At 42.2% G+C, this 22,976-nt stretch overlaps 1 protein-coding gene across 1 annotated transcript; it reads right to left on the bottom strand.

The window, feature by feature from the left end:
* Positions 1 to 579: 579 nt before the first annotated feature.
* Positions 580 to 11,800, bottom strand: LOC311154133 (solute carrier organic anion transporter family member 1B3-like; the record flags this gene model as incomplete). The annotated part of the gene is made up of 14 exons (XM_084206355.1): positions 580 to 865; positions 2,408 to 2,525; positions 2,657 to 2,721; positions 3,731 to 3,915; positions 4,606 to 4,768; positions 5,629 to 5,824; positions 6,291 to 6,455; positions 7,326 to 7,571; positions 7,729 to 7,827; positions 7,943 to 8,089; positions 8,639 to 8,751; positions 10,062 to 10,194; positions 10,272 to 10,413; positions 11,672 to 11,800. The coding sequence occupies 14 exons, from the start codon at positions 11,798 to 11,800 to the stop codon at positions 652 to 654; spliced, it is 2,115 nt and encodes a 704-aa protein (XP_084062481.1). The 3' UTR covers positions 580 to 651.
* Between the last annotated feature and the right edge of the window lie 11,176 nt (positions 11,801 to 22,976).

Genomic DNA, 22,976 nt, shown 5'->3' with positions numbered 1-22,976 from the left:
TTAAAAAAGGTATTTTTGAATAAAGCTCCACGACTCGAAGACTTTTTTAAAAAAACCGCATTGTCTTCATGAAAATATGTGTGCATTTTAAAGCAGGCATAACTTTTTCAGCGGAGGTAAGACGAAATACTTCTTGGAAAAATATTGCTTTTGCCAATTTTGAGATGAAAACCAGGTGCAAAGATGCAATTCGGTGAGGCGTTTGGCTTCAAGGCTTTGGCTCACCATGAATTTTGGTTGAATTTGATGGAATCAGAAGGTTTGTCCTAGCCTTGAGCTCATCTCTGCCGTGCCAGCCCCCTGCATGGAGGGGTTCAGGATCATTTTTGTGAGCCTTTGGCACGTGGATGCTCTGGCAGTTCTTTGATCCCACTGAAAAACCCAGACTGGCTCTGCCAGAACTGCCAAGGAGGTATTTCTTTGTCTGATGAGAATTTGGTTCAGGCTGTGTAACTCATTCTGTTGTTACTGGTAATCAGGTACACGTCAGGCACTTTGATTCTTGTTTGTTAGTGTTTATTGCTGTTGTTTGCACTTTTGCCATTAGTTATGCCCTCTGTACAGTGTTATTATTTATTACTCAGTTACTCACAGCATTTGGAATGGTGTTTCTACAAGAAGCTGACCTGATTCACATGTCTAAATTTCTTTCTAAATGGAGGATTCATTCTCTGCGTCAGAAGAACCTGGCAAACGTTCTTTGCCCTTGCAATTGTCTTCTTTATTCATGGCAACATCTTCTTGTCCATTCTCTAGAGGCTTGGAGTTCTTATTTTGAAAGTGTTTCTTTATCAGTGTATAAAAAATTATTGCAACCAAAAAGGAAGGACCTCTTAAAAGTGCTCCTAAACCAAGGTAGACATACCTGTGGGACAGAGCACAGAAAATTAGGCCAGCTGTTGAATTTTTCAAAAACACTAAAGAAAATACTTTTAATGGCTTTCAAGGCTCTCATATATACCAAAAATAAAAAGTTTGGGGGAAGACATTTTTTTTAAGATTTTTGGATCACTTTAATGCCTTAGGCTCTTTAGGGCTAGAAATAAATTGAGGTCACCAGAGTGGTCTACTGTACATAAAAACAAAAAACACATCAGAAAGTGGCCAAGGCTTGAGTGAAACAGAAAAATCTATGGAGCATTCCCCCAGCAGACTGACAGGGATTGGGTTTCCCCAGCACCTGCAGCTACTCAGTACAACATTCTTTTATTTTTCTCTCAAAAGTGGCCAATGCACAGAGTTAACTTTATTGCCAGTGTGAACAAACCACCTGCAAATAAGGTAAATTTTGGTAACTGTTCTCTTTAAAGTCCCAAAGTCTGAGGTATTTTTAATGTAAGTATATTAAAAATATAATGCTATATATGAAGGTATATAATAAAGTATTATATATAAAGTATATAATATAGTACTATATAAAAGTATATAATATATACTTTTAATATAAGTATTATATTATTGTGCATATTTAATATAAGTACATTAAAAAGACACAATTCATTCCAGAAATCTCCGTCATCGATATTCAATTTCTTTACATAAAAAACATAAAAACTGACTAAAAATTGGGAGCTTAACATTTGATCTTGAGGTTTTTCAGTTTCAGGAATTCTGGACCAACTTTAAGCTGAGCCTAGAGTTAATACCTGACCATGATTTTGGATCCCACCCTTCAGTGTAAGAGAACAGAGCATGCCTTTCCATGTCACTGACAGATTTTCTGAAGAATCCTTTCACTAGGATTTTTCTCCTGAGAAGCCTCAGAGCAGAAATGTAAACAATAACTCTCTGATGGCTGTGGAATGTGGTCTGCAGATGATTTACCAACAAGTGCATCTTTGGTTGGTCTCATGTAGATTTTTAATTAATGGCCAATGACAGCCAGCTGTGTTGGACTCGCTGAGTCTGTCACAGGATTTTTTATTATCATTCTTTTCAAGCCTTCTGATGTCTCCCTTCTCCTATTCTTTAGTATACTTTTGGTATATAATTTTCTTTTAATATAATATCATAAAATACTAAATCAGCCTTCTGAACCATGGAGTCAAGATTCTCATCTCTTCTGCGCCTCCTTTTGTGTCCGTTGCTGTTTACGCATCTGTTTTGTCCTCCCTCTCTTTCTAGCATTTAGCACACAAGCAGCATTTCCCCACATAAAACAAATAAACAATGTCAGTCAGGATTTAATTTTCAATAAATAAATTTCCACTTCTCAGTTCCCTCCAAAATTCTTCAGCTGTTATTTTTTCTCGTGGGCATGTGAGAATTTAAGCTTGGATTCAGAATACCTCATATTGTCCCAAATTTATCAGTAGTTTAATTTCAATCAGATTGTCATCAGTCCTGGGCACCCACAAACACCCCCACATTTCCACAGGGAGGGTTTTTGTACCCTGATTTCCTTTACCTGATTGCATTGGAGTCGTAGAGCCTGCAAGCCCCTCTCTTCCCACAGCTGGTGCTGCCCCACTTCAGGCAGGTCCTGTCGATGGCTGCCCCAAAATAAACTGGGGCTGGGATCCCAGCTGCAAGGAGACAGCAGAAAATGGGACAGGGCTGCACAGGAAAGGACTCCCTCCTAGAAACCAGGTTCCTGTTTCCTGAGGGTGCTCACAGGCTCCCAGAGCACACCAGACCCTGCAATGGTTTCTCTTACCCAGCATCCTCATAACCAGTGTGAAGAGACCAACTGCAAGAGCTTTGAGCTCTGGCTGGACACATCTGCAAAGGAGAGGGATGAGTAAGAAGTGCTGGCCTATTTAGTGCTTAGACATGCCTATCAAATGCTATGAAAGAACCTGCATTTAATACCCTTGTTGATGGAAGAAGCACTTTGGAAGTCCTTTGGAAGAAGAGTGCTTCCCTCATCTGCTGAGGCGTGTTCAGTGGCATGAAAAAGGTGAATTAATCTACTGATTTTCATCAAATAGCTCCTGGCAAGCTTCCCTATGCATAATTGAGGAATTGAAGTTTTAAAGCCATAATCAGGGCCTGTCCTGACCTTTTGGAAATGAGCTCTGCAAGTGCCTTCACTCTTGGGCACACATCTCCCTTCCTTGATGGAATATGTAATGGGAAATGTCCTACTGCCCTAAGACAAGAGCTGCATGTAGGAGGGTTGGTGCAGCTTCCTTCTGTGCTTGAACAGAATTCCTCTGTGCAAGGACACATCTTGGACAGCACAAAGCCTCCTGGCAATCTGCCCATCTGCTTCATGGGGAGCTGCAGGCGTCAGAAATGGGCACTGGTCCTGAATCCATCCTATCTCCAGCCTCTGCCACCTCCTTGCACCTCCAGAAATCCTGGCAAACGCATGGCACTTTCAAAATCCCAGCAGAAAAAGGGACATGTTCTGGAAAACCTGATTACAGAACCAGAAATCACAAAATGGTTTGGTTTGGAAGGGATGTTAAAGATTGCCTCGGTCCAAAACCACGGGCAGGGACACCTCTGTCCCAGGCTGCTCCAAGCCCCATCCAGCCTGGCCCTGGACATTTCCAGGGATCCAGGGGCAGCCACAGCTGTTCTGGGCCAGGCCCTCAGCACCCTGACAGGGAGGCATTTCTTTAAACCAAAACTTTCCTTCTTTCAGTCTGAGCCCATTACTACTTGTCCCACCCCTGCAGCTCCTGATCAGCAAGAAACTCCTTTTTTTTCCCAAGATAAGGAACCAAACATGACTTTGAAAGCCTCCCTAGAGAGCCTTTGGTCAACAGCCAGCTGTGCTCACCTGAACACAAGGATGTACGAAGGAGTGGCTCCCAGGGCATAGCAAAATCCACCTATGACTTGTATTATTATGTAATAAATGAAATTCCTCGAGCAATCATCACTTTTTGGACATTGCCCCAAGGTGGCAGAATTGTTTCCTGTCCATGAATTGCTGAATTCAAGACATCTGCAGTTATGGAAGACCTGGAAGACACAAAACAGGTTTGGTGGGACTCTGCTCATGGAATGGGGGTTCTGATGGAGAGAAAACAGAGTAAAGAGATGGCTCCAGACCATTTATGTTCTGAAATAATCAGGAAACATGCACAGCCCAACAAAGGTTTGCATTCATGGACTGGAGCTTTGTCTTTAGGACTCTGGGCATTATCTCCATGCCAAGCAAAAATCAGTCACCCAGAAAAACAAGCAGTTTCTGACATCCCAGAGTCTCACAAGGAGGAAACAAGCTGCCTTTCCTTAACCCATTTTTCATATTTTAATGATCAGTGGCAGGGAAGATATGACTCTATCTTAGTGTACTTCCACTGTCAGGTAAAGCCTCAGGGCAGCCAAAATGACATTTATGAAAGGCAAACCGGTGGAAAACCTTCAGGCAACATGAAACCAATTTGATTTGTGTGTTTCCCCCTCTTGTGCTCAACCTACAGACGATGAAATTAACATGTAGAACAAGGAGCCTTTTGCTTAGTGTGCAATGACTCAGAGAAATCTCTCTTTTCTGTGCTCTTTGTACCTAGAAATCCACAATCCCTTACTGACCAGTGCCCAGGCTAGCAGGGGGCTTTGCTGACCTGCATTATCCTACTGAGCCCCTGATGCCACATGGAAAACAGGCTGGTGGGAAAGCCCAGGAAGCAAAGCAGGGTCTCTTACTGTGTTCTTCCCTTGTCCCAGGGAGGTGTCACAGCCAGCCAGACAGGCAGAGACGTAGGTGATGCCATTGGCTCCACACACAGGATCCCACACGCTGGAGGCACACTTGCAGTGAGAGTTGCACTCCGAAAACAGGGAATTGTTGTGGTACGGGATGGGGTTGCTTGGAAATTAAGTTCAGACAAGTGTAAGACGTTTTTAATTCAGTGCTGGAGTCAGTGAAGTCCCTCCTGTGTGACAGTGTTGCTGCTCTGAACCCCACCTCCCATGCCCAGGACATCTTTTCACAGCTGAGTTTCTGCATCTCTACTGGTCTGTTTGGGATTCCATCCTACTTGCACTGATATTAAAGCCATTGCTAGATTACGGAGAAATTTAAAACAATTTAAAACATTGCTACTGCTTTTACAGGTGTAGACAGAAAAGAGAAAGAAGGGAGAGGTAATTTGGACTCACCCCTAACTGAATTTAGAGCTGGCAAGAGTTATCACAGTCTTATCAATACATGAGTTGGTAAAAATGCACCAGTGACAGAAACCAAATCTCCTGGTCTCTGTAGTTAAAAAATACTCCTCTGTTAAAGCCTAGCCTAACTTTTCACTGAGGATATGAAGAATGCAGTATAATCTTTTGCTTTCAGACATTCCCTATGTGAACAAAAAGATATGTCTTCACTCATCTTCTCCTTTCTAGGCAAATGAAACTGATGTGCTTGCCAGTTTTTCATCCCAGTGCTCCCTGAGCATATTCCCTGGTCCACCATTTGCATTCCTAGTGAAAACCTTGCACAGCAACACTCCCACCCTCCCCCAGCAATACAGCCCACACTGCTAATGAAGCAATTTCTAATTAATCTTTAACCAGCATTGGGCTTTGTCAGGCTGACCAACAAAACAGTGACATGTGGCAGTGTTCACTTTCTCCCAAGCACTGCAAAAGCACGTTTCTCCTTTAGCCTTGATGCCACAGTACATTTGTTGAGAACTATGGAGAAAAATCTTTTTTTTTCTGTTTTACACTCACCCCTCATAGGACACTGTCATTCCTGCCACCATGTGGTTATCACAGCCAACAAAAAAGTGCAACATGCCGACGACATAGGACAAAAATGACATGATAAATGAAAACTTTGCTGCTGCAATGATGCCCATTTTATACTTTTTCATTATAAGCCCTCCTAGGAAAATTCCAAGACCTACAGGGGGCAAGGATGTAATTCCTGAAAGAGATTACAGAAGGGGAATGTTAGAATTAAAGAATCATTATAGCCTTAAGAGACAAAGCCTGTCCTTAGTTTTTTGGTCCTGGCAGCTTTATGGCCGGTTATGACCTTAGGAAGATTTGTGCTCACTTCAGCCCCTGGGTTGCACATGCTGTTTGTGAAGTGCCTCACCCCCCAAACCTGCTCCCATTGCAAGGAACTTGCCAGATGCCCCAGGAACTAAAATTTCCACACCACACTCATTGCATATCTGGGGTGCCCTTCCTATAAATATACTATAAATGCAATATAATGTAATATAATTTAAAAATTTCTTATGTTCCCACAGGCACAAACCCTGTATGTTTTATAATTCAGGTGCAGGTCAGACCCCCATTTACCCCCACCTGCTCTGCATGGAGCTCAGCCCCAGATAAACCCAGCAGAACCATGCCCTGCTGGCAGCACAAGCAGCTCTTCTCACCTATCAGGAAGTTGGATTTGGATGTGGATTGTCCATACTGCTGCTCCATGTACTTTGGTTTGTAAGTCACGAAACCAATAAAACTACTGAACTGTAACAGTGAGCAACACAAAAATGTAAAGTACATTCGATTACCCAAAACCTTTTTCAGGGAGTTATAGAAACCTGAAAGAAAGGGACATATGAGTTGGCATTGAAAGATGCATGGCATAATTACTGCTGAGTAACCTGCAACACCTAGGGCAGGGTCCTGCTCTCAGCTGTCCAGGGGCAAGCTGTACTGATCTTCATTTGCATGAGGGTATCTGAAAGCAAAATCAGGTTCTTGAAAAACACCAGAGGCTGAGATACAGGAGGAGAATCCTGAAAGGAGACAGAAGTGTGGGTTAAGGCCTGGCTGCTCTATTATGATATGCACATGAGGACTAAGGGGCTCCACAAAGCACAGACTTTGTTCAGCTGACATGAATATTATCACAGGTTCAAGGCTAAGTGAGGGCTGCCTCAGTGGGGATGTCCAGCGCCTTCCACTGGGACCTGAACAAAAAATTTGACAAATGAAGCAAAGCCACTACTTTCCATCAGCTTTCCACCCCTTTTTTTGGCCTAAGGACTGCACAACCAGAGCTCTCAAGACTGAAGCATTTTCATCGGGCCCCAAAGTACTTCAGAGTCTCCATAAACTCTCTGAAATGAACAATTTGTCTTTCTATGTGGCAAAAGGAGCCTTTGAGTATTTCCTTTAGGTTCAGACACAGGAACACTTTTCCCCTGTTCAAGTTTCTTCCTGTGCAAAATTTTAGAGGTAGGTGCCTCTCAGGTGGTGATTTATTTCAGGTGATGCACGCAGAACCTCAGAGTCCTGAACAAGCCCTTCCACTTCTAATAATTTTTGGTGGACCTTCTCTTTCGTGGGGATACCTGCCTGGTTTAGATGGAAGTGCAGGGAGGCAAAATCTTTTGCAGAACTGTTACATTTCCTGTGTGCTCTGTGCCTATTGCTTTTCACATTTATACCACATGAGAAACACTTGCCTTTCAGCATCACTGACCACTTCCTTGGCTGGGCTTTTTCAGGAGAAAGTTTATTCCCCGCGGCACCCGTATTTTCCAAGAGCCCGTGCGAAGCTTTGTCCTTCTTGGCTTCCTCTGGCTTTTCCAGGCTCTTTGGCAGGAAGCAAAATGGAATAGCAGAGAGGAAACTGGCTACTCCACCTATCAAAAAGCCAAGCCACCAGGCACCCACCCAGCGGGAGTCCTGTGGGGTGATGGTGATGCTCCCTGGAAAGGAGGGAAACAGGCACAAGTTACCCCAGGGGAGAAGCTGAACCTTCCCCTGCTGCATTTTACAGTGCCTGACTTCCAGCAGTGAGGGGCCAACCATGCAGGGAGGGCATCAGGAATCAGACCCCGAATGGTTTTCCTCGGTTTTGCTGACCTGGATCCACAAATCCGATGTCCACGTAGAGCTTTGCACACAGGGATCCCAGCAGGAAGCCGACCATGGGGCCCATCATGGCCACGGTGTGCAAACAGGCTGCAAACACAATGAGGCAGCTGCTAGAACCCTCTGACGGCTGCAGGCTGTCCTCTGCAGAGGGTGCTCCGCCTCTCCCACCGGGAATCTCTCCGTTCATTCATGCTGAGATTACCTACATACACCGGAACGTTCTCCTCCTTAGCAAAATCGTCCAGGTAAGAGATGCCCAGGGGTGTTATTGGCGTCTCACCAATCCCACGTAGCATGTTCCCCAGTAGGATGTAGATCCACATATATGAGGATGGCTCCTTCTCACAGCCTGCAGAGGGGAGTTCACACCTTTGTAATAGAATATTTGAATTATGAACGGGGGAAAAAGCACAGGAAATGTAGCACATTAAATGATTATAGAATAGAAATCAAGGTGTTAAGAACACTTCCTAATAGAAAATAAACTAAAAGCTCTCAATCCCATTACGACTTTTCATGATGTTTTAATAACACATTTTTTTCCACCTGCATTGCATTTGATTTCTAAAAGCACAGGTAAGAATGCTCATTAAAAAAATAACTTATTGATGTTTTCATAAATACATTACCTGGCATATATCATGTATCTTTAATGTGAGAAGTTTCAGATGGTTTCTGGTGCAGAGCTTGGCTCATTCTCTACCTGTGTCCCATACAAGCAACACATAAAAGAGTTGTATTCCATATTTTAAGGAGGATTATAGCAATCTCCACTTATTTCTGTTACTCTCCATGCAGTTTCTTGTCCTGTCCCCACCTCCAGGTCCAGGTAACTGAGTCCTTGCAACCAAGGACAAAACAAGCTCCCGTATTTGTACTTTCATTTACAGTTCCATACCTGCTCGTGAGACTTCCAGGACAGTGTCATTCACATCCTGATGCAGGGAGCAGGGATTTGTGCTGGAATTTAAGCTGGAAGCAGCTGTGTGTGATGCTGTCTCATACTTGTAGCTGCAAACACACAACAGGAGGTTTAGGAGCAGTGCTCACTAGGGAAACACCAGTGTGGTAGGGCTGGAGCCACCTTGGCTGCTGTTTCCCCAAAGAGAAAGGTGTCTTTGGTTAAATATCAGCTCAAAGGAGCAAATAAGATTGTTAAAGAACATTTTAGAAAACCAAAATGCTGAAATGAAGAACAAATAAAACTTAGAATTCTCTGTCTGGAAGGCATGATGTTTTAAGCTGGAAAAATCAAAAGGGCTCATGAAAATGTTTCAGATAGGATTGAATTTTTGGTATCTATACTGAGGGTCAGGTCCAAGTGAGCTCCCTGGGTTGACCCCACAGGGAAGGAGAAAAAGATGAATGCCTTGAGTTTGAGCAAATGTCCCCTTTCCATCTGAGACGTGTGTTTGGTCTGTTCAGCTGCTTCAACATGATCCCGCTCCCAGAAACGAGGGCTGCTGAGGGGCAAAGTACAATTAGCTTTAGCAGAACAACATGGCAAAGCACACATCCTGCCTTAAGGAACTGCCTGGCCCTGTCACACCAGGCAGGCTTATTTTTTCAGGTTGAAACAAAGAGCAGGCATCAGGAGAACAGTGCAGGGCACTTCCCCTACAAATGCTCAGGCTCAGGCTCATGAGTTGCCCAGTGTAGATGAGGATGATAGATAGCCTGTCTTAAAGAGTGAAAAAATGCTAAAAATTCTGGTTCTAGTGTGAGATCCACTAACATGAAAGAAAGCATTCCTCAGTTTTCTTTTTGCAGTGGTATACCTAAAATTATTCTAATATATTTAAGGAATCAACAGAAATATGTCTTACTCTATTTGTCATCGCTGTGCTCAGGCTATGGCTAGAAATGTTATCACACATAAGCACAATGCAGTAATTCCCTGAGCCTGGGGAAGGTGAGTAAAAATCAACCAGACACAGAAAATCACTTTAACCAGGCATGTGCATTTGGAACAGGAAAATCCTGGTATGAGTTCTACCAGCACTCCTCCATCTGCAGGCTCCAGCACCATTGCATTCTTTGGCTCCTTTCTGAACAAGCCTGAGTGGAAACTAAAGCACTGTGATGTTGTCATTTTTTTGAGGAGCTGAACTTCCCCTTGAGAAGAGCTGTGTTTTTTAAATGACCATTCCCCATCACAACAGTGATGTGGGTGTCTCGTGGGGTTCATCACACTTGGAAATGAGGTTCCACAGGCCTTTGGAAACGTCAGGCTAAATATACAGCAAGTTTCATCTAAAAACCAGAAAGCACAATGCAATTCCAGTGTGAGGTCACCCAAATTAAGCACAGTCAGTACTTACTACCCCATGAAGAAATGAGGCATGGCCGACAAAAAGCATCCCAAAGCCATAGCAAAGGATCCCACAGCTATTACTTTGGGCCTGTGCAGCTTAGCTCCAAAATAGCTCACAAATGCAATCACCAGCAGGTTGCCTGCAAGGTAAAGAAGCAGAATGAGTGCCAGGTGCTGTCTCTGAGCAGTTCTCTGTGCGCTGGGGAACATCCATTACCCAGCTCAAAGCTCCCGTCGACGAACCCCGCCAGAGAGGAGGTCAGGCCAAACCTCCTCTCAATCTGGGTGATGGAGCTCTTCATTATTGTCCCACACAGGGCTTTGCTGAAGTAGCTGAAGGACAGAGCAGCCAGAAACACCTGGGGAAAGAGTCAGACAGGAAAGGGGAGCGACAGGCAGGAGAACTGGTCACAGGGGGATCAAACGTATTTAAAATGGTGTGGAGCCATCATCATCATGACATATTTGTCACTCAAATTGGAGTGGCAAAGTTAATCTGAACCCAAAGGACCTCTTGCTTGGGTCACATGTCCCTTATTTTAGGCCAATCCATAACTGCTTCTAATTCAATCATATGGCATCATTTTGATGCTTTAAGCAAGCTTTTATGATAAATCAGTATGAGGAATGTGGTACTAACTGACCAAGTTCATCTCTGTGCCATATGATCTATTCTGAAATGCTGCTTGTATACCATATATCTCACAAGGAAAAGCTTGATACTCTTTTGTAGCTTGACTGTTGCTTCCACCTACACACATGGTGGCTTTTGCAAATAAAGACATATTTTTAAAAAATATTTGAATTTGTTTAAATATTATCCAGTGATTTCCACATAGTCTAAAAACCAAATAGACTTCTTGCTCACTGGGCAAGAGTCCTAACACAACAGAAACTTGGGTAAATAAACAAAGTAAATATAGGTTTAGACATTGCAATGCCATCTATTGTAAGAAAGGAAGCCAATCCAGGAAGCAGAAGCCTAAAAATTGGTATATTTACTCTTTTTGTGCCAGGAATGAAGAGAAAGATCTTCCAAGTGTGGCATTTGTCCTGATATGTTCTATATTTCCTGAGCTTGACTGGCAAAAATTCTGAGAATCACCCTTTGTGCCTTATGCCAGCAGTATTCTCAGAGGGTTTGGCTGAAATCTCAAACTGCTGATAAACATGAAAACACCAACAAAAATCACTGGGGTCCTTTGGGGTTTGAAATGCAATCCTCAGGTCAGCCACAAAATATTTGATGAAATTTGGTTCACCTCACCTTCTTTTGACCCTACAAGACTGGTGGTGACAGCAACCTCCAGACAAATGCATTGTTGGCACCTACTTGAGGCTGGTTCAAGCTGCTGCCTCTCTCTAATGACCAAGAAGGGGATCCACCTACAAGTAACTTGTGAGTAAATATGGTAGCAAATATAGGTCGTGAATTTTTATTTTCTTTGGGGAAAATAGAACATCTGACTGTCCCCTGGACCTCTAGTGCATATCCAGCTCCTCCAAGGATATGGATAGGAATGAAGGAATTTGGCATGCCACAAATGTCACATCTTGAACCACATTTCTTGAAAAGAACCAATGGTATATCATGGTGGTATTGCTAAGGCACCAAACCTTCAGTCCAGTGGAAGAGGAAGTCTTTTTGGCTGGTGGGTCTTTGTTCCCTTCATCATCCAAAAGCTGGTCAGGTTCTGCCTCCTGGTTTGAGTCGCTGACATTGCTGGGTTTGGTTTCCACTGTCATGGCTGATTACTGAGTGATCTGAACTCCAGAGAAAACAGTAATTAACACCAAAGCACATGTGCCACAGTAGAGTTGCTCAAGGACCTCTCTGATGAACCTGGTGAAACTAATTACAGGAAAATGCTGAGATGTTGAAACTGAACCTTTCTATTTAAAATGATTTGGCTCAATGACTTGCATGTTTCAAAGTGTATATTTGTTTAAATTCTGAAACATCTACTTTTGACATCTTTTTTTTTTTTTATTTTTTGAGACACGAGCATCCCCCTTTCTACCTTGTCCTGTCCTTTAATGCTAAAAAAGCAGTTTGGACAGAGGAGTAAAAGACAAAGTCTCTGTCCAAAAATTAACTACCAGGGTCAACAAAGCAGTAGTGCTGAAGCACAGGGAGTCCTAGGAAGCTCTAAATTTGCAGGCCATGTGGCTTACAACTCAGGCTTTGATTTGGCAAAATCTGTACCAACACTGGGCCATCCAATTTATTCCTTTCCACTGGCTTGTTGGAAACAATTCTTAGTGACAAAGGAGTTTATTATTTCACCTAACTGACCTCCTGTAAGGATATTACTTTTTTTTTTTCCTTCTTGCAATAATATGCAGGGTATCCCTGATCTCTTCCTGTTTGCAGAGTGCTGCCTAAATGCCCAAATTCTTGAAATGATTTGCAACTCAGCAGTTCAGCAGAACTGCTCCAGTTCCCCCAGGAGCTTCCTGCAGCCATAGACAATGATATATCCTTTGGCACATCATAATGCTTGAGTGCTGAAAGCCTTGATTGGTTATTAAGTTGTATTTTGGTTTATTACAATGGATAGTTCAATACTTAATTTTTTTTCCCCCTCAGCTTTTTAAAACTCTGTACCTGAGAGATGGGCAACCACTAAAAAAGGTAACTTCAGAGAAAAGCTGTAAAGGAAGTCTATATATCTGTTTGCAAAGTTTATTTAAAGAATGAAAACACTTGCCTGTTTGTGCAACTCCCACTACAATCAGAACAGATTTCTCAAGGACGATCCAGAAGCCACTGCAGAGCCCCTCAGAGAAAAATGGGTCACTTGAAAGAAGCCATGTTCAGATCTGCAGATAGGAGCATTGCAATTAATGCCCTCTAATCAGAGCTCAGAAATCACAGCTCACATGATCTGATTTGTTTCACCTTTCACAATACTCCCCTCATTTGAGAAAAGGGCGAAAAAGAGAGAGAGGGGGAACAAATCACACAAAGAGAGGTTTTACATGCTTGAATGCAGCTGAAAAAAGTTGGATGAACTTTTCCAGTGCTGGAAAAGGTCCATCTGCTTTCCCACTGCTAATATCTACTTCCCAAACTCTTTTGTGGCTATGCTATAAGGCTGGGTCAGCACATGTATCAGGACAAAAAAATTGGCTTCTCCTTCCTCTTGGCTACTCAGACAGATAGGAAAAAGAAGTAGAGGAAGGATTTCTCCAAGACTGCACAGCTATGAACAAAAATGTTGTGAAATAAAATTCCTGGTGCTCAGGAAAATCTAGTACACAAATACTTCTGAGCAGCTGGTCCTCTGGAATTCACTTGTTTTTGTGTAACCTGAAGGTACAAACTTCTCCTTGAAATTATGATTCATTGATGACCACAATAATACACTGGGGGAGCGTATAATTGCAGGATTGGAGAAGGGGATTTTTTCTTTTGAGAGTTTAAAGGTACAACATGCCTTAGAATCTGGTGATAGTATGTCCTCCCACCCTGAATGACCCTGACCTACACAGATATCAGCTGGAGATGGAAGAGATGAAGGCTGGGGAAATTCCAGGCCACAAGAACATTAGAAAAAAAAAATGATAAAAGGTCAATTGACAATTGATGACAACATACAGTAGCTGCTGAGCCCGATAATTTTAAATGTTGATAAAGTTGCTATTTTAGATTATTTTCATTAGAATTTTTTCCATGTTTAACAAATCAAGGGTCTGGTTAAAAATATGAATTATGAAAGTAAAAGTAGGAAGCTTTCTGCACTAAAGGTGCCCTTTCACTAAAATGAGTTCTCTAAAACTACCATTCTTGGCCTGCACAAGCTACTCCTCTGTAATGGTGATCTGAGAGAGATGTATTTGCAGAAAGACAAGATTAGACAAGTAAATAATTGGTATTGTTTCGGTAGTCAATCAGCCTAAACATAAATTAACCCATCTTTCTTCCTAGGGGAAGAAACCAAACCTCTTCCCAAAAAACAAGAGAAAAAAAAATCCACTAAAAGATTCTAAGCAGTACAGACAGATGAAATATAGCACTCAGTTCGCTTTTTGGAACACTTGACAAATTCACTTGATTTTATGCTCAGTGCAGTCTCTCCTGAGAGCCACTTTGGGTGGGGGAAAAGCAAAGCTCCCAGCTAACAACCAGTGTGCATTGTTTGTGCTGCTGGGAGCTGAGAGCTTCCAGGACACCACGGGAAACCATGCAACAATTGCAGTTCAACTGCAGAGGGAATGCAGCCAGCCTTGCAAAGCACAGATCTGCTCAGTGCTTCAGGGGACAGGAGCTTACAGGGGCCACAGCCTCACTCAAGTAGATCTGCTCCTTCTTGGATATAGATCTGCTCCTTCTTGGATATAGATCTGCTCCTTCTTGGATATAGATCTGCTCCTTCTTGGATATAGATCTGCTCCTTCTTGGATATAGATCTGCTCCTTCTTGGATATAGATCTGCTCCTTCTTGGATATAGATCTGCTCCTTATTGGATATAGATCTGCTCCTTCTTGGATATAGATCTGTTCCTTCTTGGATATAGATCTGCTCCTTATTAGATATAGATCTGTTCCTTCTTGGATATAGATCTGCTCCTTATTAGATATAGATCTGCTCCTTATTGGATATAGATTTGCTCCTTCTTGGATATAGATCTGCTCCTTATTGGATATAGATCTGCTCCTTATTGGATATAGATCTGCTCCTTATTGGATATAGATCTGTTCCTTATTAGATATAGATCTGTTCCTTCTTGGATATAGATCTGCTCCTTATTAGATATAGATCTGCTCCTTATTGGATATAGATTTGCTCCTTCTTGGATATAGATCTGCTCCTTATTGGATATAGATCTGCTCCTTATTGGATATAGATCTGCTCCTTCTTGGATATAGATCTGTTCCTTCTTGGATATAGATCTGCTCCTTATTAGATATAGATCTGTTCCTTATTGGATATAGATCTGCTCCTTCTTGGATATAGATCTGTTCCTTCTTGGATATAGATCTGCTCCTTATTAGATATAGATCTGCTCCTTATTGGATATAGATTTGCTCCTTCTTGGATATAGATCTGCTCCTTATTAGATATAGATCTGCTCCTTCTTGGATATAGATCTGCTCCTTCTTGGATATAGATCTGCTCCTTATTGGATATATAGATCTGCTCCTTCTTGGATATAGATCTGCTCCTTCTTGGATATAGATCTGCTCCTTATTGGATATAGATCTGTTCCTTCTTGGATATAGATCTGCTCCTTCTTGGATATAGATCTGCTCCTTATTAGATATAGATCTGTTCCTTCTTGGATATAGATCTGCTCCTTATTGGATATAGATCTGCTCCTTATTAGATATAGATCTGCTCCTTATTGGAGATAGATCTGCTCCTTATTAGATATAGATCTGTTCCTTATTGGAGATAGATCTGCTCCTTATTAGATATAGATCTGCTCCTTATTGGACATAGATCTGTTCCGTTTTGGACATAGATCTGCTCCTTATTGGACATAGATCTGCTCCTTCTTGGATATAGATCTGCTCCTTATTAGATATAGATCTGCTCCTTCTTGGATATTTTAAAAAATCAGCTTTGTTTTATACCCCCTAATCGCATACAAATTGTAATGAATAAGAACATCAACTAAAAAAAACCCTCCACATGAATAACAGGTAATAAGTTTACAAAGGTCAAGACAATGTTTGCTGCAGGTTTTGTATAGTCTTACAAAAGAAAAAGGTAGTGATATGTGAGGATTTTTGAGAAGGCAGCAAAGTCTTGGGGCTGACTGTCCCCATAGTTGCACTCTCAGGGACTGTGACATCACCCAGCAGAAGAGCAAATCACAAATCAAGAGCCACATTTCCTCCAGTAATTCATGGAACTGCAATGATTTACACTTAAATCATTCACAATTTTACAATTAGTTTACATTTACAATTTTACAGTTACATTTTACAAATTTTACAATGAATTGCAGCGCTAATCCAGCTGTCTGATTTTTAAACACACCTTTGAAGTTCAGCTAACGTGAAAAATGAGCATCACAGAGCTGTGCAGACCCCAGTGCTCCTTGCTCAAGACACACCACGGTGACAGCTCAGAGACACACACAGTGCAGGAGTGTCTGTGTCTAAAGCATTGAAACTCCCACCAGGACTGGTTCTGCTGCTGCCAATTACAGCAAATGCAACTGGAAACCACACAGGTCCTGTTTGATAGCTGCAAACACTAACAACAACATTTTAAAGACAAACAGAAAGAGTATTGAAGATGTTCCTAAACAGAAAGAATATTGAAGAATGTCCTACCTAGGTTCTGCATCCACAACCACAGCAGTTACACTACCACACAAATGCTCATAAGTCGGAGAATTCTCTCCTTAAGCAAAGCTCTGCTGGTACATGGTAGAAGAATCATTAACTTCCAACTCAAACCAATGTTTTAATCTTGTCTCCTCCCAGTTCTGCCCTCTGTTAAAGGTCCCAAAATCCATGTTTATCCACAGAGGTCAAAAGTTAATTAGGATGAAGACGTGTAAGTGTGCTCCTTTTGTAAATTCTTGTGAAGCATCATTTTTTTTTTTTTATTTCCCTTAAATTGTCTAGATTATAATGGCTCACACCTTCCTGGTGTTTAAAAATATGGTGTCCCAATTTTAGAAATACCCCTGCTTCTGATGCATTTTGTTATGAAGGTTTATTTTCACAGTCTATGGCTAAAATCCATTCAGTTCAGATCTGCCAGAGGCAGCCAGGCACTTGCAGGAAGAGAAAATGGACACATGGAATAAAGAGGGTGTTCAGGAATCACTCGTGCTCAGAAGACTGCTCATATTTATAGTTTATTGCTATTAGCAGCACAGGCAGGTGAAATGTGAAAGTTCATTAGGGCTCTGTGTACTTTGGAGCAGCCCTTTATCACTCAGAGCCCTGGTTCAAGGAAACCCAGACAGGTTTACGTGGTTGTGTCCCTGCTGTGCCTTCTGCCCGATTCCTGAGAGCAGCTGTACTTCATAGGTAAGTTACTCTTGAGGCAGGGGAGGTATGGCTGCTGTCTGCCTGGGTGTTACACCAAAATATTCCATTCCTGCCAGCACTCCCAGCACATCCTCACTGTGATTTCCTCACAGAAACCAACCAGCTCGGTCAGACTTTGATGCACCCTTGATAAATCCATGCTGACTCTTCCAAATCATCGTGTCCTATAATGGCTTCAAGGTTTACTTGCTCTATAATCTTCCATAAACCTCTGCTGCTATGTTATTGATTCATTTGGGCTGTAACTTTTTGTGCAAAACAATTTTTAGTTTTCCATGACTAAGTGATCAATAATGGGATCACTTCATTCATGACTGCAGAGAAAATCCATGGTGCTAGGTTATGATTGCAGCCACTCTATTTAAGTCTGAATGAATAAAAACACAACCCAACCAACGTTTGCCAGCACTGCAATTTTTCCAAAAGTGTTGTCCTCACAGTCAGAGCATTACTGAGCATTAAACACACACAAGAGATGGAAATCCATGGGCCTCTTTTTTTCAGAATTAGTGGTACCTCGTGTCCTCCTGTGGCATAAAACACCAACTTCCCACTCCTAGTCACAAGACAAGCAGGTATTCCCTGTTTACAAAGTTTTGTGGTGGAGCTATGCATTCCCAAGGTTGCATTTTCAAATTGTCTTCGGATGTATTAGCAGATCTACCCATGTGGGTTTTTGGCCTTTTAATCCTAAACATCTGGAAAGGGATGGAGCAAAAATTATTCTCTTTGGAGTAGTAGAACCTGTAGAAAGAGGTGCTCCTTTCTTTTTCATATAAGGGAAACATTCTTTGTGTCCCTTGTATGAAAAAGAACATTTCCTTGTTTTCATCATTCTGACAAGTGAAAACAAATCACTTTCTCCCTATTTTTTCCTACCCCTGTATATACCATTAATTTATAACTTTCCAGGATTAAAATATCTTTTATATTTTGCTTTCAGTATGGCTGAGAAGAATTTTTCTATCTTCAGACTGCTGCTGTCCAAACTGTCTGTGGAAGCATTCACAATTAAAGCTGACCTCTTGAACCAAGAACTGTTGGTTAAAACTACCAGAATGGGAAACTACTGAAGTAAAATCAGACTGTGGTCTTATACAAAAAAAAAAGAGATGCATCCCTTTTTCCATCCCAGACCCCCCTCTGTATTACTCACACTTGCAGGAAAAATATAAATGAAAAGGATCATGATAGTAAAAAATCCCCTTGATAAGAGCCCTGAGCTATCAGTAATTTCTGATTCCTGCTGAGGGTTAAAAGCAGTCCTTACAAAAGCCACAGTGAGTCACTTTTAGCACCTTTAGCCACCTTCAGTCACCTTTAGCTGGCTGCAGGCTCCTCCAGGCAGAGGGTGGCAGCAGATCCCACCAGGAGAAGATGCCAAGGCAGGGCTGGCAGGGGCAGGAGCAGGAGCAGGAGCTGCTCCCAGGCAGGGGCCAGCTGGAGCAGGCAGCTTTGATCAGAGCCCTTCTTATTCTCAGGGTGCTAATCCCTAGATACAGAAAATCAATGTATTTTAAAATTTAACTCCTTGTTAACAAACTAAATAAAAGTGATGGTGTACGGCAAGTGTAAGCAAATATTCCTGTAGTTAAGATACTACAGGAATCCTCAGAGGGTGAAAATAGACTTTTCCACAACAGAAGAAGGTTCTTTGGTGCTCCTGTCCCAGTGTCTAGTTTCTGTTTGGTGCTGTTGAGCTAACAAGAGAGAAAAACAGCTGATCTGTGGTCTCCATCTGAGGCAGTGTCTGGGAATTTATCCTGCCACTGCTCAGTGGAGCATTTGCCTTTCAAAAGAACTTGATCATTTTCTCATTGATTTGCCTCATGCATCTATCTGGGGAAAAGCAGACCATGAAATGCTGTTTTAATGACATTTTTTCTCTTTTTTTCTATTTAAAATACAAAAGGTAGATGGTAATGCCAGTTGTACAGCTTCTTTTTGCATTCAGCCTTTACCTGCAGCTTGGACTGGAGTTGTTGCTACAAACACAGAATTAATTAAGTGTAAATCACTGGTGAGAGTGCTTAGACCTTTAGTAGCCGGTCCAAATGTGAGCTGCATCCCAGAACAGCAGAAACAAAAGCCATGCTGACTGTAGGTGAAACCCCAGGGCAAGCCCCCATCACCTTCACATGGTCTGGGACATTAACTGAGCTAACAGGACTGAAAAAATGAATATGGCTCACATAATTAATGAAATACCTGGTATTACATACAAAACCTCTGCCATAAACTGCTCATCTGTCTTGTTACACTAGAGCAGATCTTTTACAAGAATGGATGAGTCTCGATTTTTTCCTGACTGAAAAATCTGCCACATGTCAGAAACATCCCATAGACTGTTCTAGTGAAAAAAAAAATTAAAAATGTTTCTATTATAGTTTTATCCTGCTTGATTTCCAGACACTGGAAAACAGTCTGTCTGCACAGTTAAACAGGTTTGCTGACTGTATACTCTTATCACAGGTTGGCTTTTACTTAAAGAAGTTTGTGTTTTCCCACATCTTATTTTAGAAGTGCCAACATCAAATCAACAAGAGGGCTCTGGTTGTGCACAACAACCTTTCCAACCTGCCATGCTCAACAGCCACGAGGGAGCTTCCTGGCTGTGAAAATGTGCTCCCTGTGCTCCCCACTAAACCCTTCCCTCATTTACTCTCTCCAAAATGCAGTGAACTGCAATAATCTGGGAGGAGCTGTTGGTTAACTAACCTGCTGATATTAGCCACACGTTGCTGAAGTAAGGTCCTTTTAATGAGCACTTCTCATCACCATTAAAGGGACCCACATTTAAACTGCCCCTCATCATTTTTACAGCAATTCTGGACTTTTTGCCTTCTGGAGGTTGATTAGCACTGGATGAGGAACTGCTTCATGCAGCACCTGTTTAGTGATGCTCCAAAAAAAGACAACCAGACTGGGTCAGATCTATCATCCCTCTAGGCAGCAGCCTTTGGGCTGGATCATTATTAATTATTAATAACGTTTATCTATGCAAATGCTTTTAAAACACCCCAGCAACCTAGCTGCTTGCAAGTCTGTGCACTTCACAGCCTCTAGAATTTTTGGTAACTTTTATTGCTTTGCAGAATTAAGCTGCATGTTGTGTCATCATCAGTCAAAGTGGTGCTGCCATTGTTTTCTCTCAGGTTATATCAATTGTGCTGTTATTTCAAAATATTGCAATAGTGCTTTCATGCATCAGTCTTCCTCAATATTTTGAGCATTTCAAGAAGGCAATCTATAATTATTCATCCTGTTTACACTTCTTGAGATATCCACAGCCCTTGCTCTCTGTTTTCTGGTGATTCCCTCAGATGCTGGCATGGCATGAGCTCCATAGCTGTATTTTGTATATTAGCTATAGCTAATATAGCTATATTAGCTAATATTTTATGTATTTATATATAAAGTGCATTGTTCCCTCAGTCTCCTGATCTCACCTTTTTGCCTTTTTATCTGTCAGAAGTTCTTGAAGATTCCTTCCTGACATGGTTAGAAATGACGTGCCCATAACCAATACACACAATTTCCTTTGAGAGTTGCATCTTCTGCTGGAGGTGGCAGAGGAAATGTGCCAGAGTCCCACTCTGGCCTCCGAGGCTGACTGCAAAGCTTGGGAAATCCCCTCAGCTAACTCTTTGAACAGTCTCACCTTTGAAAGGGAGAGGTGTTGGCTTCCTTGCAGCCTCTTGGCCGTGGTTTAGTGTCTCTAACTCTAAGAAGAAAAGAAAAGATCCAGGTTTGTTGACCTTGGTGAGGCAGCACCAAGTTGCAGTCGTAGTTTAAGGGGAAGAATTCTGGTAGGAAGATGCTCACAGATCCAAATAGTGCTGAGAACATTTTTTCAAGTATTTTAACAAGTCCAGAATGTGTATCTGGGGTCAGACACTCATCCATGCATCCATGTTGCTACTTAAAGCAGTAAAATAAAGTAGCAGACTTGAAAATAGTTCTAAGTGGGAATGGTTTCCTTCTGCTTGCTAATTTACAGGATTATCATAGCTGAAGGATGGGAGGAGAAAAATGGACATTTTCAAAATATAGTACAAATAAGAGTCACTGAAACTAATTATTTTCTGGTATTCTCATGTGAAAAGAAAATGGGTTATGGAAGGAAAGCCTGCATTTTAAAGAATTATTCACTGACTACAGGCTTAATATATAGCCATAGGAGATAACCCATGAAACTGATTTTTTCTGTCCTTGTTTCTTTCTGGACTAGAGTAGGATATGTTTATTTCTCTTAATTTTTTATTTGCCTGTTGTGATTTAACCCCAGCCAACAATTAAATACCATGCAGCTGCTTGCTTACCCTGCCTCCAGTGAGGGGTGGGAAGGAGAATTGAAAAAAAAAAAGCACTGGGTGAAATGCAGATATCTCTCCTTTTTTATCCCAGAGTGCACTTTAGCTGGGTTCCTCCTTTGTCTCATGGGATTTGACAGCTCATTTCTGTGGGAAGGCTCCCAGCACTGCCCTTACTCCCCTGTGCTGGTGCAGTTTGGCATTTTTTGCTATTTTTATGAAACGTGATCTGAATGAGACCTGAATGGGATGGGAATGCCATACTTGGTGATTCACCCCAACCACAACTCTTGCCTTATTCCCATATTCATAAGCCTTCAGATTATTTTAATTATGTTTGTTTTGTTCAATATCCAGTGGTATGGAGCCCACTGTGAGCAGCCACAGATGAGCAGGACCTCAGTGCCCATAGCTCTGACACTCACCTGGGAGGACAAAGACCTGGGACAGGAGTCTGGGTCTCCAAATTCCAGGCCACTGTCAAACCCATGTGACAAATCTGGGTGACATTGGCTCTTCCTCTGACAAATGCATTTTCCCCAGGAATGGGTTTAAAGCCTCACCTTCTGCAGATTTTTGGTGCTTAAGCACCATCCTTCTTGGTGCTGCTATTGAGTGGGTTAGGCAGGTCCCTGATGGCTCAGGCAGACACTGATCACTGATCTCTGGGCATTGATAAAGCCCCAGTGAATCCCACTCTTATCCACATGCCCATCCTCATGCACCCCACAGGGGAGGCAGCAGGGCACCTGCAGTCACTGCTGGGACACAAAAGATGTGATATGGCTTTGTTTTGCCAATATTGTGGTGAAGGATGAAGCCTACCTTGCACCATGTGCTCAAAAATTCTGGTTGCTTTAAAGGATATCCCTGTGGACCCACTGTCATCTTTTCCAGGGCAAGATTTCTTGAGATTTTTTTCATATTAAACAGCTCTCCTTTGCACTCCCCACCCCAAATGTAATTAATATCAAATATTGACAGAGCCCCAAAAGTTTCAGCTAGAAGATACAATAAATTAAAAGGAAAAGCCCCAAGTCACCTGGTCTTTTAATTAATTTGATTTTTATTTTTCCCAAGCTGTCTTGCCATAGCTTTCTAAAATATAAATCATATGTATCTTGCATAATTTTGTTATTACATCATAAAGTGCATGGAATTATTTAGTACACTGAGTACTAGAAAGTAGCAAGAAACTGCTGGAGATCTAAAAAAGCTCTGTTTTCATCCCAGTTTCCTTTGGATGGCACTCTGGTGGCCTCTTTGTAAGGACAGCTTCTATTGCTGAGGGTCATGCTGTAACAAACATACTGGAAAAGGGATTCCCAACCACAACACTTGACATCCCAGGTGTTCTGGACTGACCCCATCAGGTGCCCAGAGCCTGGGGCTGGTTTTTCCTCCCAGCAAACCTTCCTGCTGCCCCGTGCCTGGCTGCTGGCCAGGACGGGCTCCGTGCCGGGATCCCTGCACCTTCCAGGTGGGTGTTTCAGGTTCTGTGCTCCCCCAGGCTGGTGCCATGGCAGAGGCAGCTGCAGGGCAGCCTCCCCATGCCCCTCACACCCAGGGGGACACCGAGGGGCTGCAGCAG

The sequence above is a fragment of the Fringilla coelebs genome (assembly GCF_963513975.1).
Source record: "Fringilla coelebs genome assembly, chromosome: 5".
Classification (NCBI taxonomy): Eukaryota; Metazoa; Chordata; class Aves; order Passeriformes; family Fringillidae; genus Fringilla; species Fringilla coelebs.
This window is presented reverse-complemented; position numbering and strand designations above follow the sequence as displayed.